Here is an 18,014-nt window from a genome sequence, read left to right on the forward strand (position 1 = left end):
TATATATATATATAACTGCTAATTTTTCCCTTGAAATATGCAGATCGCAATAAGTTAAAACAAAAGGTTTACAAAATATGTAGAAACTATACCCCTTGGGCATGAATAAAATGAACCCTATCCTCTTGACAAGCCAAAAAGAGAGTATCTATATTACTTACTTTAATCAAAATAAAATCCCTATCTATAGCCATTTTGACACCAATATTAGTTGTGTTGTCTTTGCTCTTGAACATATGTGAAAATTGACTTGCTTAAATATGAGCAAGAAGCCAAAATTTGGATTAACGGAAGTCGGTTGCCTGCATTGTCGCTTGTCCAAGTTGTTCCTAAAATAGTCCATGACAATGGAATTGTCACTTTCTATAATAAGTCCTTTGCATTCACCCATCCAATCCTCGAAAAATTGACAAAGAGAGGAGACCACAATCATCTCCACCATAGCACTATCCCAATGGATAAGTTGTTGTCACATGGATGCCTTGATTAGCTCCTCCTTTCATTCCGAATAATGATCCCAACACCCGCCGCACCTGAAAGTTGCAAACCATCAACATTCATTTTGATCCAACTTGAAGGGGGAGGGTGCCAAAAAGAGCAAAAAGACAACCTGGCCAACTAGTTAGCACCCAAGTGCTCTGAAAAAGGGAAAAAGTTCCTCGACGCCATACCAATATCGCCCTAACGAGCCAACAGTTCCCAAGCGACTGAATGACAGCACCGCCATACCCAATCCAGATTCAGAACCCAAAAGTACGACACTGCAGCGCCCTTTAGAGCATCACGGTGCTCGAGCAATAGTAACTGACCTTTGGCAATTTTCCACTTAAAGTTTTGGTTTTGTTAAGAAGGATGTGTTATGATTTCAAATTTTATTGTGCAAAAGAGAGGAGAGGAGTGTCCTCGAGTGTTCCAAATTGTGAAGAGGCTTGAGTGTATTTCAAACTATATGATTCTCCTCATCTTACTCATAGTGGATTTCTTGACGTGATGTCGAAATGTGATTTTTTTCCTGTTCTCGAGTTTTTCCACATTAAATCTCTTGTGTTTTCTGCAATTTTCTTGTTTTGTGTGAGTTTTTCCACGTTAAATCTCCTGGTTTTTGTGATTTTCTTGTTCTTTTGCGCTTTTTCTTGAATATTTTCTTTAGATTTCTTGAAACAATTTTCATGATTTACATCTCCCAAAACACCTAAGAAAGAATATACATTGAGAGGACTCAAAATGAGCATGTAGATTTTAATAGGTTCAATTATGTGAGGATTCACAATGTATACAAAATAGGTAATAATATGACTAAAAAAAATTGAAACTCCATTGTTACACAAATTTAAATGAAGTTTATTTTGAGCTCTGCCCCCAAACTCAAACCGGATTTGAAGTCGATTTTGAGTTTTTTAAACTTCCTTAAATACATTTCGAGTAAACTTGAACCAAATATTTTCATAAAATATATAGTAGGCAGTATGACAGAAGATCCAAAATTTCATTAGTAACATAATTAATTTCAATTTAACTTGAATGATTTTGATCTTAAGTCAAACTGGAATCAAAATTTTCAAGTTTAATTTGAGCCAAAAACGTTAATGTACTCAACAACTCTAGGCATTAGCAACATTGGAATTGTCGATGCCTTCATCAAGCTTTGTCGCCCCCACCGTTACGACACTACCTTATTTGCACTTCATTCATACCACCTAGTCGACGTATGGCGCCCCAATTACTTTCGTCAGAGGTCGTCCTCAACAAGGACATTTTCATCCCAAGCCATTCATGAGGTGTACTCCCGCAATCACCATTTTCTTGCAAATGCACCCAATCTCTAATGGGCTTCACACGGCATTTGCACGGTGCTATCTCGTGTGGTTATCTTCCTCGTGTGATCTGATTTTATTGATGGTTCCCTAGCTTGAGATTTTAGTTTCATAGATTATTGTTGATGTTGATGTGCCCAGATCGGGTCTCTTTTGCAGTTCTTCTTCCTTCTCGACAGCACTCATCACGTCAGCTACCTCTCTCTCTCTCACCAGCAATAAACTTTTGCACTTTCTCATATGTTCTTGGTCTCAATCTCTTATGTTGATCTCTGTTAGAGCATCACATACACTTGTAGTTCCATCAAAACCTCTTCAGATTCAAAATCTTCATGCATTGATTTCTCTCAGGGACTTAGGTGACCCACCATTGAGATGACCTCTTGTGACTCATAATAATTTTGAGGTTGGCTTCTTCCCTTTATGGTGATTAAGCCGCTTATGCATCATCCCCTGCCCTCCTTTGCAAATGTTGTTTGTAATTCGAATTCTGCAAATTAGTTCCCCTCCTCAACTAACTATTCTCCACTTTTATTTCATTATAATTCAAAAACTTTTCAACATAATCAGCTTACAACTTTTCAAGGAAAACCTACTTTTATCCTTTTTGATAAAGAATTTTTACGCTTACTAGACCCATTATCCTCTCACTTATTGGCAAATTCTACACAAGTTGTCATCTAATTATGGACATTCAAAATTTATTGGCTAATGGGTGACCATTTCATTGTGCTCATTGACCCTCGACAAGTCATCATAAAACTTTCCTTAAAAGCAACTTCCATCAAATTCTTTTCTTAACACCGAAAACCCCCAAAGAATTATACGCATTGGTAATTTATATAATGAGCAAAGATTTATAGGCTTTGATGAATTATATAGTAAACTAGACAATAAGGGGAAAAAAATATAAAACAGCTATGCATGAGAAAAATCTAGAGATATTTATCAAGCAAATGGATTAGAAGCTAAGTTAACAAGATCTTGATTAAAATTATCAAAGAAATTTGGAAATAATACTTCAAGAAATTATGAAATAATTGTTAAAAAAACTACATTTAATAGAATCAAATGAAAAAAAAAGATTGATTTAAAAAAAATAAGGTGGGGCTAACTCTAAAAAAATGTATGAGCATAAAAATTTAGAATCAAATGAGATACCATTAAAATTTGGGAAGTTGTGATTGATATTGCAATGGTTTGGCTAAAGAACTTCACAATAGAGTTTTAATGACAGGGGATCCCAATGATTAGATTCAAAGCATTTTGGTAATAATAAAAGAAAATAATCATGTTTGTGAAAATTATACAGGAATCAAATTTATAAGTTATACAATGATATTATGAGTGAGTGTCTGTGAGAGAGAGAGAGGGAGAGTGATGGAACATAAAAACCAACCGTTGCATAGAGCTCTCATTAATACATATGAATTGAGAAAGGGTAATTGTATGTAGACCCGCCACTATATTTAAACATGGCAATAAACTATAGGATTAGAAAATTTAGGTTGATATCATCAATTTGGTTTCATCTGAGAAAGATTTACTATAGAAAATTTTGTGTTAAAAGAATTAATGGAAAAGAATAGACAGCAAAAATAAAATAGATCGTCGTATGATTTTTATGAAGCTAAAAAAACTATTTGATCTAGTTGAGAATTAGTGTGATTTGTAACAAGAATAAAAAAGTGTTTCAAACTATGTTTTGCTTAAATATGGAATAGGAAGCTGACAGGTACTAGAAGATATTGTGGTATCATCAAAGAGAAAAATTAAAATCAATTCAATAAAAAATTTAGCTTTTAGTTTATAGCTTCATGTATTGACAATAGAGATGTTTACATACAATATTCAAAGTGAGATCGATTGGTGTGTGCTTTTCCCATATGACAACGTCTTAATGGGCAAGACATCGATTGAAATAAATGAAAAGTCAAAATAATTAGGCAAACTTTTAGAAGATAAATGGTTGGAAGGGAATAATTTAAATTTAATATACAATACGCAATAAAAATGGGTTTAGAATTAACAATTATTAAGCAATATTTTTATAAGATAAAAATGACGTGTTTTAGGATTAAGTATCTTAGATCAATTATGTATGAAAAAAATAACATCCACAATTAATGATGGTGATTAAAATGTTGTAACACAAAATTGTTATGAGATAAAATAATATCACAGAGACTGGGTTAAATTTTCTAAACCTACAATGCAATATGGATAAGAGTTTCAGTCAATAAAAATTAATTAGTACCCAAAATTTATATATTTATAAATATTAAATGTCATTTTTTTAATAACCTAATACATATTTAAGCGTGCGAGAATTTGATAAAATAGAAAAATAAGGGTATTTTATTATAAATTTTAATATTTTAGTGAAACTTTGAAAAAAGGATGCAAGAGGGTGCTTCTAATGTAAATAGCAATATTTCTTAAAATATGCATTTTGCATTACTATATCAAAAAAAATTACAAAACTATGCAGCTATACAACTATGATGTACAAAAATAAGCCCTATCATCTACAAGTACAGTAGAAAGGTCACTATATCATCTATATGTAACAAAATAAAAGAAACACTATGGGCACGCTTAGCACAAAAAATGAGCGACCCTATTACAATCACGAGAAATGCAGGAAAATAAAACTTCCTTAAAAGAAAGAAAAAAAAGCAAAATATGGTGAATCATGTGGTTGTTGGCTCCAAATATCCCGCTTCATGGTAGATCTCAAAAAGTGAATGACGTTGACGTTGTCACTTTCAACAATAAGACCCTTGCTCTCCAGCATCAAAGGTTGACAAACAAGAGAGAGAGAGAGAGAGAGAGAGAGAGAGAGAGAGAGAGAGAGAGAGAGAGAGAGAGAGAGAGAGAGAGAGAGAGAGAGAGAGAGAGAGAGAGTGAAGGGCGGTTTTGTTTGGGGTGGGTGGGGGGTTCAGATAAGATGAATATAAACCGAACTGTCAGATCGGCTAGCATCCCATTGCTCCAGAAAAGGATAAAGTGTTATGCAAGTTGAGTGCCTCGAGAATATTAGCTACAATAATAGTTGGTGTGCCATAGGTATGATTATGCACATCTAGCATGTGGCACTCTGGTTTTAGGCACCTTACTAAGTGTTATGATAGCCTCACTAAAGTTATCAAAATGTGGAATAGAGATTCCCCAAGAAAGCAAAATATATCTAGTTCTACAAAAAAATGATTAATTAGTAATAAGAAAATCTCTAGTCTCTGAATCAGGACATCCCCGTGGACAATTGATGGTGTCCGTAAGCCCCCTTCGAACAAGCCAAGTACGGGTCGGTATAGCATCATTAATAAAGCGCCACCAAAGCATTTTATCCCAAGGATGCATATGAAGTTTGTTGAGCCAGCTACAATCATTCATCGAAACTTTAAAATTTGTTTCATAGGCTAATGTGGTAATCGTTTTACCTGAGTGAGTTCGAAGAAGCTTCAGACCATACTTTGCAGTGTCATGATGAATGGTAATACCCGAAATTTTCATACGCAACTCCTCGCCAAATGCCTCGCGAAGCACCTCATCATTCCAATGACCATCCATAATAAATTGTGGAACCCGCCTATCATCAACAACATCAATATTCAGAGGGCATGGCCATTTGGAGAGAGGCAAATCCTGTATCCAAATTTCATCCATAGCATTAGCTTTGTTCCCATTAGCAATCCTCCACCGAACAGCATGTTGGAGAGCCTTAGAACCATTACATAAAATTTTCCAAGTAAGAGAATTATTTTCTTTTAAAATTTTGCACCCAAATATTATCGTCATAAATGCTTTTAATTAACCTGTGAAATAACGAATCCTTACACTGCACGAAGTTCCACGCAATTCTTGCACGAAGTGGGCCCGTCCAATTTCTATAAGCATGGAATCCAAAGCCCCCATGAGAAAGAGGCTTACAAAGATTCTCCCGGGCCATATAGTGAATAACATGTTAAGTTGGCTTTTTCTTCCATAGAAATTGTTTGCATCACCTTTCGATTTCCTCCAGAACAATAGAGGGCACCTCAGAATGAGCGATAACATACATGGAAATGGTAAGGATAAATTTATCAGAGTGGTTCTGTCGGCCAAAGAAACATGTTGCATCACCCAGGAATTTAGCCGTAGCTTTTTTAGTATTATATAATTTCCTAAGAGCCAGTTTTATGACAAGGCAGTCAAGCTCCTCCACCTGCTTAAACTTTAAATAACGTGAAATTCCCCTTATTAAGCTCCTACGAGTAGCCTTACTAAATAAGATGGTTGATTTAAGAGTTGTTGATACACAGTCCAGTCCAGTTGCAATAATCATGAAGAATATTCATAGGGGTTTTAGTGGCTCTCATATTAGCTTCAGAGAGTGGAATAATATCATTTGCATACAAAAAATGTGATAACAGGGAAGAATATTTAGTAAGCTTGATACCAGTATGTTGAGCTCTTTGAGAGAACGCCAGAGAAAGAAGCTCCGAGCATATAATCAACTAGTATGGGAATAAAGGACACCCTTGCCGGAATCCACACGCCGCCTCAATCCAAGGAGATTGCTTGCCATTGATAAGAGAACTCAGGATTGAGAGAACAATTAATAGTCCAATTCTTGAATGTTTTAGGGCAGCCCCAAACATCCAAAATTTTGGCGTAGACCAATTCATTTTATCATAGGGTTGTTCCATCTCGACCTTAATAGCCATAAGGCCGGATTTCGCTATGGAATGTTTCATCTTATTAATAACCTCCAAAGCAATATGGCAGCGATCAGAGATAGACCTTTGGGGAGTAAAAGCTCCATGTACCGCCGAGCTGAGTGAAGGTAAAACATCCTTTAGCCGATGGACGAGAATCTTCACAATGACCTTGCAAATGGTATAGCAAAAACTAATAGGTCGAAATAATTTTGGAGAGTCGGCATAATCCTTTTTAGGAAAAAGAACAACTAGAGACTCCTTCCACATAGCAGGCATGTGATAGGAAATAAAAAAATCATAAATCGCTTTTAAAACTTCATTTTTTTATAATATGCCAGAAATTCTTGTAAAAAATAGTAATACTCTAGTTTCAACCATACCAATAAAGAGAATATTATGTTCCCCAATAAAATTCTTGAAGTAATGACCCGTCGCTTCCTTGCGAGCCCCGCAACAATTCCAAAAAAGAATCACACTCATTGGATCACTAAAGGAGATGTGACCACGCCGATTGTTAAGCTTTCATTAATTGGTTCCTCTTGCAAAAACGTTTTCCTGTCGGGCCCAGATTGAGAAGTTCCTTGTCAAAGTGAGCTTTGCAAACCGTTTCCCTAAGAGTTTTCAACCTTAGACGTAGAGCTGGTTGGATGATGATCAAGTGGTCTGGGCTTACGACCATTCTTAGCAAGGCTCGGGTAGGCTTGCGGGGGGGGGGGGGGCATGGCGGTTACCTCATTAGAAGTTTTTGATTAACATGTTTAGTAATAGTGTTGGAGTTAGCAGTGGATTCAAGAGGGGGCACCCGAGCAGCATCGATGGGAAATTGTAATTGTTCAGATGTTGTCCTCTTGCTGAGTGCAATATTAATGTAATCTCCCTAAGATAAATCATAGATTGCTAAGCTAAATAAAAATATAAAAGTGGATGTGTAGCAAAACAAGAAAAATGGATAAATGGTTATATTAAAGGTATAATGAAATAAGGAAGAAAAATAGGTTAAGATGTTTTGTAAATATAGACAGGTGTACAAAATGTAGTCAATAGATGGGCATATAAAATAAATGTTGAAGGATTGTAAAGAAAGATTGATAAACCTGAAGTCATATGGATAAATGTAATTCAATATTATATGGATAAAATAACTGATATAGAATTAGAAAAGCAATTGCATAAACTTAAGATAACATGGAGATAAATTGTTACAAAATGCATTCATAGAATAGATTAAGGATTTATGTTGGAATAAAGGCAAATTTTGATGATGACAAAATTTTAATTGAGAGGTATCTCATTTATATTGTATTTACAACATCAATTAGCAAAAAATAGTTCACTTTCCACAAACAAAAATTTTTTGTTACATACACACTATATGCAATATCGCACCCACCTCAATTGCAACTTAGGCTCCGTTTGGTGCAGTGATGCGGCAGCGGCGCAACACCGCACTGCAATTTTAGTCGTTTGGGAAAACTGTGTTTTAGCAGCTGCTGCTGAAACCGGCATTTTCCCACCGCTCCTGATTAGGTGTGGTGAGAGTTTTCTAGTTGCGGTTTGACTTTTCAAAAAAAAAAATTATAATAACCACCACAGCTTTTGCAATATCAAATTATTCTTCAACAGCTTCTTAATATGTTACAGCTGCCTCAAATAAAGCCTTAATGACCTTAATGCAAATTGGCACTACTCTCTCCTATGGTAAGATAAACCTCTTACAGTAGGGTTGGAGGTCAACATATCCTAAAAAAAATATTAGTTATAGCTATTTAAACAATTAAATGAGGAATGACTAACCTCTTTGTATCTTCCCTTAATATAAAGACAATACTTACTATTCATCAATCCCACTAAAAATGTACTCTATAGCCAACCCCAAAGCATCTACCCATTCTCTTTCCACCTTATCTACCTTATCCATCATCTCTCTCGCATCATCGCATGATCTAGCTAAACAACATCATTAAATCATAACATGCACTTTCCCACTTTAACAGAACTTCAGCCACCAAGGCCATCCACCCCCTTTAATTGAAGCATGAAATTGTAAAAAAATTCGTCTAATCAAAATATTTTCAGTTTTCCATTGTACTTATTTATCAAGCCGAGCATTAGTCAACAATTTATTTTCTCATTTCAGCCTCTTTGGTCACTCCATGGGATAAATATGAATTGAAGTCTTCCAAAGCTTCAATATCAAACCTAAACAATATGTACACAATAAAAATCAAGACAAGCAGAGAAGCATTGCGCACCAAATGAAATAGGGTGCCCAAAGATTTTATCCCTATGAAACTTGTCATGCACCCCAAGCGAATTCACACAAAATGGTATTTATCTAAATTTTGCTTAGGTGGACCAATTACAATAGTAAGTATATTATATGTACCTTTGATTGGGAGACAGTATGTACTATGTTGATTCACTTAAGTAATGAAACCCATCCCATTTTTTAATGTGAATTTTTTTTGGTGAGTGAAGTACTCTTCCTTATGCACATGCATGCACATAAACACACAGCTATACAGATACACACACACACACACACACAGCCTGACACTTTAACAAAACCTTGTAACAGATAGCATAAGCCTAAGTTCTTTAATCAGTCTTAGAAGGCATCTTCATTGAACTTGAAACAAAAACATAAAACTTTTGAAAAGCTTAGGGTCTTTTGGGACCACTTTTATTTTTTGTTTTATTATTTTTATTTTTATTTTTTTGTGTGTGTTTTGATTTAAAGCAAAAAATATATATGATAAGGTATAACATATTAAGTGGATTTTAAAAACAAAAGATAAATACATGCAAAAAATGAATTAAAAAAATATATTTTTAAAATAAAAAAAAGTAATCCCAAACAAGCCCATACAAAAGCAAGAAGCAATCAACCTCAAATAGCGTTATATGTGTAAAATTATACAATTAACAACCTACCATCCATCCAAGTACTAGGGAATCAAATAGTCAGGGCTAAGCACCTGTATATTGCTTTGTTATAAAACATGCTGGTATAAATCTGGCAAATGCATTAAAATAACAATGATAAGAATTCCTTTATAACATCAAAGTCAGGCTATCGTTCAGAACGTACAGCAGACAAAATAAACTATTATCATAAGATCGTAGCAAAAATATTTAAAATATAAGCAAGGCATAAGTAGGTTAAGTTTTCATGCACAAAGAAAACTGGTATTATATGCCAAGTAGGTTGGTGAAGGAGAATATGAGAAAAGGTAAGCATCCAAAACCTGTTCTGATGGCTTTGCTAATGCAGGATGAACTGAAACATTAGCAACAAGACCAGAACCAGACAAAATATCTTTTAGTGTTCCACTGATGCCAAGGAGAAGAAGAGTTCTAGCTGCTGATGGTGATCCACTAGCACAGGTTGACAGGAGGCGTATCAATCCCTGAAATAATTAAAATGGTTAAAACAATAAGGAAAAGGGAGCACAAAATAAATCACATCAAAGCCTTCACATATAGATACCGTGTACGCCGACGTGCTAAGAGAAGCCTGTCCTCCTGAGTTACTCAAGGAAACTAGCCCAGCGGCCTGAGCAACCAACCCAAGATGGCATAGCTCATCTAATTTATCAGGAGACGAAGCAAATGCCTCAGCTATTCGTGTTAGGCAAACGGAGGCATATTCAAGCACCTGGACTTAAATTTAGCAGTGATTACAACCCAAAAAAATATTGTTAAATAGAAAAATTAATAAAAAGTAGCCAATGCAAATATCTTTTTTCCATTTTAAGATTCAGTACATTCAATACCTTCGCATCATGATAATGAAGGAGGTTTGTCAGCAATGGAATTGCTTCCATCACAAATTCAGCTGCATCGGACGGAAGCTTCTTGCACATGTTGGCAGCAGTACATAACGCCACCCTCTAATAAGCATCATTAAGAAGTACGAGTAATTAATAAAACAAATGATTTTTTTCCAAAATCAATTTTAAAAGGCAAGATTATCACTACTGGATAACTAAAAAGAGCAGAACCTTTTTACCTGAACTCCAGTTGAGAAGAAGTCAAGAAAAGAAAGAACAGCCATAAGTGCCCCAGCCCTCAGACAAGCAGTCGGGTGCTCTTGTGAAATCTTCTTGAGAGCTTGAAGAGACTGAAGAAGACCAATTAAACCCATTTATAAGTTATTACAAAGAACAAAAAATGTCCACTAAAGCGTTAAATTTAGGGCATAGTGGAATAAATTAACAAACATATACCCACTACTTATATTGTTGCAAAATAAAGCAAATATTTTTCAACAGGGACAATGGATCTTCCCTGGTTCCTTAAGGTATAAAGTCTAACTTGCAATTATGAATGTGTGACTGCCAACACACTACATAGGTACCTGTAAGGTGACGTACTCAACATTCTTGAATATGAAAATGGCACTATGAGTTCACAACATAAAGTGCAACAATCTAAAAATCTGGCAAATTCCCTTCTTTTATCTAATAATACTATGTAGGACAGGGGTCAAGGGGGTTGGCTTCATGATAGTTTGCTCGGGGAAAAATCACTATATAATACAGCCTACCTTATTCTATAACACCTTAACCAAACTAGATTTTATATAACAACGACTACGAAGAAGAAAACAATTCTTCTTAATTTGGGTTAGTTTCTCAAGTTAACAATCCTACCATGGCATATTTATTATTCTATACATATTAATATGAATCCTTAGATACATAACTACATACACATTGAACTAAATATACCAGTATGTCAAAATTTGGAATAAAAAATTATTGAAACTAGTTCTAAACAGCAAGATGAATTATCAGGAAGCTTCAACAGATGTCTTAAAATCTAAGGTGTCACTAAATATTAATAGATTGTGAAATTTAATGTGTTAATAACATTCACGTAAAGCATGAGAGATATTATGATATGATATTTTAATGATGATAAGCCTTTTTGAACTTGTAAAAAAAACACCAACATTGACATTATTCCAAATACTTGTGGTCAACTATATGAATCTTTATTCTCTATTTATTTTGATTGAGAGATATATGGTATGTTAAACTTATTCTGCAAAAATATTTTTGATAGCTTCTAACCATTAAATCCTTCTCTTCTTAATCATTTGAGCCGAATTTTACCCGGATGTCTTAAAATTGTGCCTTCTAACTTCATTGAACGTGCACAATAGCATATGATCCCACTATCACTCAAACATATAAATTCCTCAATCTATCTCCCTTAATTTTGTCACAGATGCCTCTAGGCTTTCTCATTTCTACGAATTCAACTTGGCTATCAATGACTTCTTTAATGGTAAAACTTTGAACCAATGTAATATTCTTGTCCCAATTGTGATTTTACCAAATTTACAATCCAGTTACCATAATAATATCACATTGCATAATATTAATGAGGAATCGCACTATTTTAACTACTCGGCCTTCAGTCTAAAAGTTATATCGTCACCTATAACCTTATTCATCTACATGAGCAATACAATATACAGTTTATGATACCAACAAACATTAAATATCATATAGTAAATATTCATTCCATTGATTTTCGTTATTTATATTTTAAAATTGCTACATTATTCCTACAAAATCTTTTTTAATAGATTTCTAACTAATTTGAACAATGTACCTGATAAAAACATACATCTAGGCACCTCATTATGAATATCATTTTTTAATTAAAATTTCAATACCAAAAAAAAAACCTTAATTTTGATCATGAACATAATCCTGCCATAACAAGAAATTATTTTTGTCAAAAGACAAATCAATGCTCTCACAAGCATATTACTAATAAGTAGAACAAACTTCTGATATATATATATTTTAGCAGAAAGGAACCAAATTAATTCTCATGGGACACGATCATAAGCCTACTTAAGGCCAATAAGAAACATATAAATATAGTTTCTCAAATCTATATAATTTACGGTTAATTTTCTTTGTAAAAAGAATGATTTCATAAAAGAATTTATAGACAATAAAAAGAATCGATTCTCATATTTTGGCATAATTTTTTTATATTCCTTAAATCCCTTGCATAACTTCGTAGTACAACTAATAAGTTTAATTCCTTTATAATTATCATGATTTGGAACATGTCATTTGTTCCTAACTATTAATACTTTTTTTTTGGGTTACATTCTTCCAAAATGATAACTTTATTTCGGCTCTCATTGCAATCTAACATTATCAAATTCCCTAAACCTCTTAACCCTTGCTTTATATATTTTATATACCTTCATACTTACATTTGATCTACGCATAAATCATCGAAAACTGATTCATTCTCACTGACTTCGCTACAAGATTTCTAGTTTTCTCGCATCTTTTAAAATATATTGTTTTTTTAATGACTTGTTTTATCTCCTCACTCCACCACAAAATCTGCTTATCAATATAATATAATTTTTCTAGGCTCTTCTAAAACTTCTATGATGTTCCCAATGGAACTAGCAATCTTGTCCCACGATGGATTTGAATCAACAACATGATTCTAAATCACCCCTATTCACAACCAATCATAGTCGTCTACAGATATTTAAACACACCTATAAATGCATATGATATACAGAAAGTAGCATGCAGCTTGGAAATTTGACTATGACTTAAGAAGAAAATTAAACATCAACTAACTTCATATTAATATTTATAAAACTAGTTTCCAAGTTATCATAAAAGAGCTTCAAGAATGAATTTAGAGGAGTGGGCATGTGGGGCACATGCCCCATAAATTTTAATATATCATTATATATGATGCACATAAATTAATAAAATCTTGGCATCTAATGTTTTTTCATATACATACATACATACATACATACATACATCTGGGGTCATACTTGGAAATCCTATGAAGCTAGATCTACCGACTTTCAATCTAACCAGACCCCTGTGGCAAGAATACTTATGGAAAGGGATATTACTTTACCTGATATTATTGCAGCTGGCTGGGCACAACTCATAATGGATATTGACAACAAATCATCATGGAACACAGACCTTCTTATTATACACATTGTAAGATGTTTGGTTATACCCTTGAAAAATGCCACAAGCTCCATCCTAATTTGAAACCTAAAGTTCAAGTGAATAAGGAGTGGTCTAACCCTATTGCTCTGGACATATCTGCTCCACATGAGGAGGAAACTATCACAAGACAGGATTTGGTGACTGATCTAAATGCTCCCGTGGACCCCCCTTGACAATACTTTTACTGTTTCTTCGATTAATGTGACAATACTGTTATTATTTCTGCGATTGATGTGATGCTGGATGGCTCTGCTGGGCAACCTACATCTTTAAACCCTCTTGAAAACAATACTGAAGGATCCTTACCTACAAAGGATAGTGTTCGGACTGATAATCAGAAGAACCTTGCAACTCCCCATCTTCAGAAAGTATCCGATGTAGAGGCGACAATTCATACTTCACACATACTAGAAACTATTGTGGGTACAACGGTTGGCAATCCTTCTGCTACAGCTTCACCACCTGATTCGAATGGCAGGTTTACACTTCCAGGAGGAAGAAGAAGAATAGAGATCTACTTGAGCTAAGGAATTTAATGGATGATACTTTGGTTACTTCGGATAATGGTACGCACCTCACCAATCTGTTAGCTGGCCCTCTTCTGAATACTAAAGGCAGAGGCAGGACTAAATTGGGCCATCCCTAACTACTTCCGCGCCCTGGTGGATTGAGTTTTTTTTTTATTTTATATGTATCCTCTCTTTTTTTGAATTTTTTTTTTGTGTTGTATCGTGTGGGTTGGGTGCCTACTTTCGGGTCTGCTCATATAACCTATTTGTATCTTCTTCCCTTTAATATTATATAGAGAGAGAGAGAGAGAGAGAAGCACATGTTATTCAATATTCCCAAAAGTAAATATTTAATTTTCACCCACTTCAAATAATAAAATTAATTTATATGTCAAGTTAGCAAAAGATTTTTGGCACTGCCACAAAATTCAGAGCTTGCATCAGATCCTCGCAGACACACAATATGAGAGAGCATAAGAATGTATATGGGCACAAAAAAACTGTCAAGAAGGCCAGCACCAACCCGTAATGTAGCATCCTTTATAATCACCCCCATTCCTACTAACCAGTGACGGCGCACTGCAACAACAATATATAATGTAGGTTCCTATCGTGCCTTATTAAGATGGTTTTTAGTTGGCTGAAGATTCAATTTAGACAAATTTTGGCGATGGGTTTGTCATTTCTTCTGTCCTAATGATATTTAGGACAAATAACAACGTGGATTATTATCTATGTCAGCATCTTGTTGCAAGTATTTTTTGTTCATTTGACGCCTGTTACTATTCTATATGTAATATTACTTACATTTGGCGTGCTCTGACATGCTGAAAACAATGGCAGCGGCCTTATTATTTGGGGCATTTACATACACACCTCCTAATTCCCATGAATTTTTATATCGAACACTAGTACTTTGATTTTTTTTTTTACATTTATACCACCCAAATTTTTCGTATAACATTAAAAAATAATATCACCATTTTAACTCAGAAAGCAAAATAGAACTTTTGATGCATTGATAATGATGGCTTGTATCTAAAAATTGAATTGTAGTTTTGGTATTAGATTTGTAAATGCATAGGAATTGAGTGGTATGTATGTAATTCTCCCTTTATTATTTTTATTAATATTATTTTTTATGATTATTCTTAATTTGGTTAAGCCATTCCATATTACTTTTAACGTTTTGATCAGATACCCAGTGTTCTTTTCGCACAAGCTTTGAGCTCTCTGGATCCTTGAATTACGAGTTCATGTATATATGGTGCAATTGGCTACCAGTGGTGAACTAGCACCTGGGGTATCTTAACACTGCATTTTCTTTATTGTGATAGAGGATTATAAAATGTATGTTTATTTTATAGCAAGAGCTAAAAATGTTCCACGGGTCTCTTTTATCATCCAACTCTTTGTAAGATGAATTTTGCTCAAACAGGTTTGAAATTTTGATTTTATGATTGATATCTTGCAAGAGATAAAATTGGAAGGTTTACATATAGTAACAAGCACTTCTTATGCATTTACATAACTAGCCTCTAAAGTATACCTTTTGCTTTCGCACCTAGCTGTAATCTTAACTATCTCATTAGGATTTTGGTGTTAAATCACGTTGCTTTCCCACCAGTCTCGTGGTCTCCTAAAATTTGTCTTTTTACTTTCATATCACATTCTTTCCCCAATGCTATTCTAATATTAATGTCTTCCTCAATGTTCAAAGCTAGGAAATGTAGCAACATTATTATGAAACATTTAAAGGCTACTCTAATGTTAATGTCTTCCTCGAAGGCTTAAATCAAGTAGTTTTATTCATTTGTTTGGTTTATTGTCATATGTTTAGATTTGTTCGTTCTAAGTTTGGTGGTTTGAATAACCTTCAACATTTGATGCTAATGCTATTGAATGCATTCTTTTTTTATTTCCCACTTACTAGTAAGTCGTGCAATGATTAAGAGCAAAGAGGATGGAACATCGGCCATGTGAGACGGGAATGCCACCAATATTTTTTGTGATCTCTATCTTAGGGAGGTCGAGCTGGGAAATAAACCAACGACATATTTTAACAAAGAATATTGGCAAATGTTATGATCAAATTCAAGGAATTGACATGAAAAGACTATGATATGATGCAAATTTAAGAATAAGCGGGATCAATTAAAAAATGACTAGAAAATATGAAAAGAACATAAGAGGGGAACTACAGATTTGAGATGGGATCCAGAGAAGCGGACAATAGATGCTCCTAAGGATTCGTGGGCTGAAAAACTAGAGGTAGTGGCATACCTTTCACCATTTCCTTAATTCATTTTTAGTTATATTGAACTGCTTTAACTAATTCAATTTCCTATGTCGTGCATGTCGTGCCAGCAGCTAAGAAGTTAAAATTCAATAGCATTGATCCAGTAGTAGAAGAGAAGTTGAATGCATGTTCACTGGGGTTGTTGTAACGGGAGCTCATGTATCTATTGATAGCTTCTTGATTCTCTCACTGTATCTATTTATAGAAGGGAGTAAGCGATGAAATAAGGATGTAGTTTCATTTCTTGGTGCTTCGTTTAGGTAGTAGAGGACAAAAAGTTAATGAATAAAATCAGTTAGATTAGAGCAAGTCAACAAAAGTAATGAGGAGATATAGAACAAAAGCCTTAGTAAGGAAGTCCTATGAGGAATAGTTCTACTTCTTTCACTTGTAGGGTGAGTTGCAGAGAATATAAGTTTGGTGTATTAAAACATGGGATTTCTATAACTAATTTTATATGAGGTTTATTATGTAATTCTTATATTCAAATACCAATTCAGATTCGATGAAAGTTGAGTGTGGTTTGGTTAATATAATATAATTTTATGTGTGTTTGAAAAGTTGAAATGAGTCTTATACAGAGCAATATGTGCTATTACTCAATTTTCTATTGACACAATAATAAAGTTGCCAAAATTCCTTTTAATTTTACGTGTGTTTTGTGTTATTAGCTTTGATTTCAGTTTGCTTGCAGTGTATTTCTGGAAAATTTTAACTTCCAATTGGTGTATTTCTAGTCACCAAACATTGATATTTCTTGTGTAAATGTGATTAACTTCGACGAGGCTCTCTTAGTATTTATTTGCTTTGCAAGGAACTCTTACAAATTCTTCTACATGCCCCATTGATTGCTTCTAAACAACAAGCATAATTTTGCATTGTATTTGGTTATATGTAAATAAAGTGGCTTATTTCATTTTTTTTTGCTAGCCACTAAGTTGTTTATAAATAAGACTGAGAAAGCAAATTCATATGCAATTATATTTCTTACACCAAAAATTTAATATTTACTTCTATAACACTTGAATTGATAGCCACTTCATCCAACTTTTGCCAACTTTATTTTAGCATTTAAAAAGAAAAAAAAAACATTATATTATGTATTGCTTGATTCAAATGATTTAGTATAATCCAACTTTTGTCAACTTTATTTTATTTCATGTAATTTCCTGACTGATCTATTCTATCTTAAATAATTGTAGTGAGATAAGCTATAGGTTTTCAGAGAAGTCCGGGCGAGTGTTATGTTGTTGCGGACTGTCGTCCTTGTTACTCACATCCCGCCGACAACATAGCTACGGGCGGCAGTTTTACAAGTGTCTATTGTGGGCAGACAGACCGGACGACTGTAACGACAACTCAGGTGGGCAAAGAGCTCGTCAGATTCTACATTATCTCAATCGGACAATGTTGCAAGGGGTTCAACGGTATCACAACCGGAGAACGCCACTTGTGGTTCGACTGTTTCCCAACCAAACAATGTTGCTCGGGGTTCGATCGTGCACCAACCGAACAACGATGCTCATAACATTTTTTTTTGCATTTTAAAATGAATGTTATAATCTTATTATTAATTGTAATTTCAATATCTATTTTAATTAAGTATCTTGATACTCAATTTTAAGTGAAGTGTATCATAATTTTCTACTGTTATGAAATGA

At 34.2% G+C, this 18,014-nt stretch overlaps 1 protein-coding gene across 1 annotated transcript in view; it reads right to left on the reverse strand.

Annotated features, from left to right (window-relative positions):
* LOC110032535 (E3 ubiquitin-protein ligase UPL3-like) overlaps positions 1-18,014 on the reverse strand; it is a 73,449-nt gene that overhangs the window by 53,894 nt on the left and 1,541 nt on the right. The window contains exons 2-5 of the mRNA XM_020736196.1: positions 10,530-10,640; positions 10,294-10,410; positions 10,008-10,175; positions 9,766-9,927 (exon numbers count right to left, since the gene is read on the reverse strand). Coding sequence (XP_020591855.1) covers positions 9,766-9,927; positions 10,008-10,175; positions 10,294-10,410; positions 10,530-10,640 — 558 coding nt within the window. The remainder of the gene's footprint in view (positions 1-9,765; positions 9,928-10,007; positions 10,176-10,293; positions 10,411-10,529; positions 10,641-18,014) is intronic.

Source organism: Phalaenopsis equestris, unplaced genomic scaffold (genome assembly GCF_001263595.1).
Source record: "Phalaenopsis equestris unplaced genomic scaffold, ASM126359v1 Scaffold000964, whole genome shotgun sequence".
NCBI lineage: Eukaryota > Viridiplantae > Streptophyta > Magnoliopsida > Asparagales > Orchidaceae > Phalaenopsis > Phalaenopsis equestris.